The sequence below is a fragment of the Octopus bimaculoides genome, chromosome 1, assembly GCF_001194135.2.
Source record: "Octopus bimaculoides isolate UCB-OBI-ISO-001 chromosome 1, ASM119413v2, whole genome shotgun sequence".
Taxonomy (NCBI): Eukaryota; Metazoa; Mollusca; class Cephalopoda; order Octopoda; family Octopodidae; genus Octopus; species Octopus bimaculoides.
Window position 1 is genome coordinate 100,697,261 of NC_068981.1, and position 7,170 is coordinate 100,704,430.

At 36.8% G+C, this 7,170-nt stretch overlaps 1 protein-coding gene across 1 annotated transcript in view; it reads right to left on the bottom strand.

Annotated features, from left to right (window-relative positions):
• The window catches only part of LOC106875354 (protein BUD31 homolog), a 16,723-nt gene that overhangs the window by 6,593 nt on the left and 2,960 nt on the right, over positions 1-7,170 (bottom strand). The window contains exon 2 of the mRNA XM_014923446.2: positions 692-814. Coding sequence (XP_014778932.1) covers positions 692-814 — 123 coding nt within the window. The remainder of the gene's footprint in view (positions 1-691; positions 815-7,170) is intronic.

Below are 7,170 nucleotides of genomic sequence, written 5' to 3' on the forward strand. Positions count from 1 at the left end.
GCGAGATCGTTGCCAGTACCCCTGGACTGGCTCTTGTGCAGGTGGCACATAAAAGACACCATTTCGAGCGTGGCCGTTTTCATGCGGGTGACACGTAAAAGCACCCACTACACTCTCTGAGTGGTTGGCGTTAGGAAGGGCATCCAGCTGTAGAAACTCTGCCAAATTAGATTGGAGCCTGGTGTAGCCATCCGGTTGCACCAGTCCTCAGTCAAATCGTCCAACCCATGCTAGCATGGAAAGCGGACGTTAAACGATGATGATGATGATGATGATGACGATGATGATGATGATGATGATGACGATGATGATAGTTATTTTCTGTGAAAGCAGCAGAATATTATAGCTTTGCTAAAGACACACAAGACTCAAATATAAGTATTTTAGAATAGTGGATTTCAAAGCATATAGAGCTATAAATGATAACATGAAAATACTGGGTTGAGAAAGCCTTTTTAGATACAAAAAGTTAAAAGCTGCTGGTGAAGAGTTTCTCCAATATAATATTTACATGCTTTATGTACTTTGAAATCCACTGTTCCAAAAAAGGAATTATTTAATGTTCTCTCAAAAGTTTATAAATTCTTATGATATCAACAATAAGTATTTTGGTAAAATCAAAATTACTGGCAAAAAAAATATAGGTATAGAGTGGAAAAAAAAAAAAAACTGATCACAAATAATTACTTGCCTCGACTAATGGCATGTCGTCTGTAGAAAAGATCATAAATATAACGTGATCTCTGATGGTGAATTCTGAAAATTGGCCATAAAGCCTCAACTTTCCTCTTTCCTTCATGTGGTTCAGTTTCCGCTGAAAAAGATAGAACGAAACTAATTACAAGACTTACTAATAAGTACTATTTTGCAATGGTTAAAATGACTAATGGCCTTGAAAATGAAAATAAAATAAGTTTGTTTCTTTTTCCATGTATATTTCCATGTTTGCATCAGTTGGACAAATATGTTATTTGAGGCATTGTTTAACAGCCAGATGTCTCATAGTTTGTGACTCTGTATTCCAGTAACACATGGTGTCAATGGGGGAGTTGCATTCCCATTTCTTGAAGTTACTTTGGTTCTGTCAGAATATTTCCATTTTGTCCAGCTTGCATCTGCAAGTAACTGTTCACACGGCACCTTTTACATTATATTGCTAAGGCCACAGGTTGTCAAACAATAACCATAATTGTATTATTGGTGTGATATTTTTGTATTTGTTCTTGGAAATAACTGACCTATTTCCTTTGGAAATAACTGATTGTTTGTGTGTACAGGTGTGTTCCTCCTTATTGTAAAATAAATAACCTTTGGGTTAATTGTTTATTTGTAATACTTTTCATTCCGGAGATATACAAATCATAGGATTGTCTCTTAAACATTTTTTAATGTATGTTTCATAAAAGCAGATTAAGTCACCAATAAACACTCAGGCAACACACTTTACAATAAAAACTTCAACAAAATTAAACTGCATTTAAGCAACAGGTAACAGTAAATAATACTTCAGGTAGTGAACAGTTAGAAGATTACCAAAGTACCATAATCTTCCAATGAAAAATCTGTTTGGTTAGATGAATCCAAGACAGAATTAAAAACAACAAATGTAAGTAGATGCTTTATAATCATAATGGCAATTCCTCAACATCTGTTTGTAAAATAAACTTACTTTTGCATGTATGCATGTATCATGGAACTAAAATTATTTATTGTAATATTTTCTGTACTAGACTAATACTTTCATTTTATGCACTGTGTGTATGAGGGGGGTGCTGAAAAGTTCCTAGCTTTGGATAAAAGAAAATATAGGAGGGAGATCAGTTAATTATGATCTTATTCAACATATTCCCCTCTCAGATTCACACACTTATTGTAGCAGTCCTTTAGTTTTTCTAAGCCCTGTAAAAGAACTCAGCAGGTTGGGCCTCCAACCAGGCCTTCAGCAATACCGTTAAAGCCAGGAACTTTTCAGCACCTCCTTGTATGTGTATCTCTCCATGGGCAGGGTTTTCTTTTATAAAAATCTTGTTTTCTATTAATTTCATAGAAATTAATTGATAAATTGCTTTGTTTTTTTTTTGTTTTTTTGTTTATTTGCTTTCCCTAAATTTACATATAGTATAACATTCTGTAAGTACTGAAAATTCATCATTTTATGCATATAACTCTCTGAAGATAATTTTTTATAGTGAATGTTATTTGTTTCTCTATCTCTTAAGGAAACTCATTCCTTTACTGTCTTCATATTTGCAACACAGCAGATAGGATAGACAATTTAAGTTTTAACCAACTGTTATAATTGCCCATTAAACACTTTAATATTTGTCCAGACAACTTATGTTTTTGTATACATATACATTATGGATAAAGAAGGATCACAGGAAAGAAAAAACAGAAAAGGAGACAAAAATGAAATTAAAAAACAAGACAGAAAGGAAGTAAAAAGAGAAAAAAATGAAATGGCATTTCAGAATCCCAACATGGACAGAAACAAATTGATAAAGGAGATATGATGTAATGTCATTGCAAAATTTAGATAAAATTAACAGGCTTTGCAGGGGAACAAGAATTCGAATAATTCATTTACATGTGTGACTGAATATGAAAATTACAGGAGACAGGTCACTGTGCCAAGAATTAAGCATTAAAGCACCCAAGTCTTTTGCCATCAACTGATTTAAAGGAAAAACTCAGTTCCTTGTAGGTTCATTTATGTTAGAGACATTGTGGAACATTTTTATTTTATAAGTCTCTTCCAGAAACAGATAAAGATATGTTTTGATATTGTTAATTATTTCTGTCCCAATGATTTGTCACAGAAAGCATGTACTAGCATCCAGACAATGGTGCCCTCTCTAGGATAGGAAGACTGATTGAATTCTCTGCACTGACCAAACAAAGGAACCTACAATTGTTTTTACCTACTTCCTCCACAAAGAAGTCCTCACTTCAAAATCATTAACTTCTAAACCTAAACAAAATACTGGATGAAACTTATAATGTAGGCCATTAAAATCAAGATTGTTTTCCTTACGGATGTGGCCCACACATAGCTCCTATTGCAAACAAAAGTGTGATGGCTATCTCAAGGGAGAGTGCATTCAAAGTTTTTATGAATTGGAAGAAGAATTTCTATATTTCCATAAACTGAAAGCATCTGAACTGGTTAACCAGATTAATGATGAAAAATAATACAATCAAGTTGCATTCTCAGCTAATATTTTCCAATCATTGAATGCACTTAACAAGAAAAGAAAGCCAAAATAAAAAGAGGTAAATATCTGAAATGCTTAAGCAGACAAAAATCTTGTATCATGTATTAGTTGGAGTGGTGTCCTCATCCTAGTTCTTGCTTTACACAATGTTTTGGCTGTGTACACTCCGGCCTTCTTCAGGTGTCTTACGATTCACCTCAGTACCTTGCCTGGAATTGAACTCAGAATCTCATCTCAGAAAATACAGAATTGTAAAAATCTTGTAGATTGGAGAAAAACTTGAATTAATTTTGTAAAACTCGTTACAGCTAAGAAAATAATATTGGTTACAAATTTTGGCACAAGGCCAGCAAGTTCAGGAGAGGGGGTAAGTTGATTACATTGACCCCAGTGATCAACTGGTATTTATTTTATTGAATCTGAAAGGATGAAAGGCAAAGTCAACCTCGGCAGAGTTTGAACTCAGAATGTAAAGACGGATGAAAAGCTGTTAAGCATTTTGCCCAGCATGCTAACAATTCTGCCAAACTCACTGCTTTTGCGAAGAAAATAATATTGAAATGAATTTTCTATCACTTGATGTCTTTTCCTTGGAGTGGATTCATTTGTGCGAGTCAGTAAAATTTACTGTTTCAGAAGATGAGTTGATGGAAATCAGTAATGATAGAGAACTGAAACTGCAGCATTCATCAAGTCACAGCCTCATTCTAGTAATCTCTGGCAGGGACACCTCATAATCACAAAGCACTATTTCTCTGCTCTAAACAGGATTAAGAACAAGTACAAGTCATGGCTTCAAACATTGGAGGAAGACTTGAGAATGTAGCAGAGATTCGAAACCTAACTGCATGATACTCAGACAGACACAAGTAAACAACAATAGTGTCATGTGAACAGTCTATAAATTTATCAATCAGTATGAGGTTGTGGTGTTATATAGTTTTCTTGATTGTTCTAGAATAAACCTCTTGTCCCTATAAAAATCATTTTTAGTGCTTGATTAATTGCAATGTTGAAGGCAGCTGACTCATGTGCACCCACTCCTGCCATGCTGACAGTTCCAGACATTTATGCAGACAACTCAAGGCTCTTGGATGAACTCATTCTGAACATTCACACAATGTCTTATAAGTAACTTCTATGGATGCAGTGCAGTTTTTCTCTCTCTTTTTCTCTCAGTTAGATAATACTTATGTCGTTCATTATAAATAGCCAACACCAAATATATTTATGTCAAGCAATAAATAATTCAGTTAAATGTTCACAAGTTTACTTCAGTTATTATTCATGCAGCAAATGAAATATATCTTTATTGACCAGCTGAATTCGAATGACAGCAAACCCTCTTGTGACAAGAGTTTGCTTGGGGGTCAACCATTCAATGCAGGAATAAGAAACAATATTTAGAAGACAAACACAAAGACACACGTATACAACATACTTCTTTCAGTCTCTTATTTCTTTAATTGCCCACAAGGAGCTAAATGTAGAGGGGACAAACAAGGGATAAAGTCGATTAACTGGTACCTAATTTATCGACCCCAAAAGGATGAAAGGCAAAGTCGACCTCAGAACGTAGTGGCAGACGAAATACCGCTAAGCATTTCACCCGGCGTGCTAACGTTTCTGCCAGCTAGCCGCCTTGAAACCTCTTTCAGTTTCTATTAACCAAATTCACACACAAGGCATTGGTTGGCCTGAGATTTTAGTAGAAGACTTTTGTCCATGGTGCCATGCAGCAGGACTGAACCTGAGACCACATAATTGCAAAGCGAACTTGTTAACCACACAGCCATGCCTGAAAATTCTTTTTCTTTTAGTAGAGCAAAAAGTGTTGATAACATCATCATCATTTAATATCCATTTTCCATGGGTTAGACTGTTTGACATGGAGCTGGCCAGTACCCAATGTCTGTTATGGCATGGTTTCTAAGGCTAGATGCCCTTCTAATGCCAACCATTTTACAGAGTGTGCTGGGTACTTTTTACATGCCACTGGCATGGATGCTTTTATGCAGCACTGACATGAGTGCATTTTATGTGGCACTGGCACCTGTAAAGGACAAACCTGCATGTAAGGATGACAGCAATTTTACTTAGCTTGGCACGTCTTCTAAAGTACTGCACTTTTAATTAAGAGATGAGAAAACTCACGGCATACTACATCTCTTCAACCTCTCAACCTCATCTCTATATTCTATGTGTACAATTTGTAAGTGAAATGAAAATTGAAACCAGTGAAAGATGCACATTTCTTTAATGCACCCCACCAGTGCTTTAGCAGTAAGGTGCAATGTGCTGACCTATCTTTCTTTTGAAACGATTTTAAATGTTTTGTTTATGCCTTTTATTTTTACTTGTTTCAGTCATTAGACTGTGGCTGTGTTGGGGCCCTACTTTGAAGAATTTTTGGTCAAATGTATCGACTCCAGTAATTATTTTTTTAAAACACGGTACTTATTCTGTCAACCCCTTTTGCTGAACTGCTAAGTAATGGGGACACCAGCACCAGTTGCCAAGCGGTGGTGGGAGACAAACACATACATACATATACAACAGGCTTGTTTCAGTTTCCATCTACCAAATCCACTCACAAGGCTTGGGTTGGTCCGAGGCTATAGTAGAAGACACATGCCCATGGTGCCGCACAGTAGGACCGAACCCAGAACCATGTGGTTGGGAAGCAATCTTCTTACCACACAACCATGCCTGCGCCTGTGTAGTGAAACTTTTTAAAAAAGTGAGCCAGTATACAACATGTAATTACATGAAGTCTTTGGTTTAGTGTTTTGTAATCAAGGTTGAGGATCCTGGCAGAGTTACCTGGTAACCTCTCACTTGTGCTGGTAACATGTAAAAATGCATAGAGTACATGTTGTAAAGTGGCTGGTGGTAGGAAGAGCATCCAGTCATAGAAACAACACCACAGCAGACATTAGAGCCTGGTGCAGTCCTCTGCTGGCTCCTGGCAAACCGTCCAACCTATAATGGGTGGTAGAAGATTGAGGGGTTAATGTTTACTTTAACTCCGTCACCAAAACAAAACAAAGAAACAAGTATAATAGGTGTAAATGTGTAGAAAACGAATATGCGCAAACGAACGGGGGTGAGGGAGAATGAGGACTTTCAAAAAATTCACCTGGGCTCCAATTTTTCCCTCATAACTTTCAGGAAAATGGGTATCTTTTAATGTAGATTTATACAAATACCTTTCAAACGGCATAAAAAACGATAAACGTCGCCCTTTCAAAGCCTAGCCAGGCTCATGGGCCCGGTTTTCTGGTTTCTATGGCGTATGTGTTCCCCCCAGCTGGAACGGGACGCCAGTCCACCGCAGCGTTACTCAAGAAACAGGAAGAGTGAAAGTTGGGGCGAAAGAGTACAACAGGGGTCGTTAGAGTCGATACATTTGACCAACTGCCGGAGCCTCGTGGAGCTTTTAGGTGTTTTCGCTCAATAAACCTACACAACGCCCAGTTGGGGAATCGAAACCGCGATCCTCCGACCGCTGCCCTAACTACTGGTCCATTGCGCCTCCACATTCAAACGGCATAGATTACGATTATAATTAGGATCTATTTCAAAACGGGGGCACCAGTATTTTCTTAACGAAACACTAACGAAACTTGGGACACTGGTAGAATGTGTCATATAAAACAACTTTTATACTCTTAGTCTTCTTAACAAAAAAACGTACATCGCAAGTTATTCCATGTTAAAGTTGTCGTATTTCTGTAATTTCAACCAATCATTGACGTCTATTCAGCTGAATAGAGTTACTGCTGGGCGGTCATAAAAATGTTATTCCCTGTGACATATTTCATCCGGTTTAATCGTAATTTATACGCATATATTGTTTATATAATAAATTACGCTGTGCGTATCTATGTGTGTAATAATTTTAGAGTTCGGATTCTAGAGTTAGGGTTAGTTTTAGGGTTAACAGTCTAGTTAG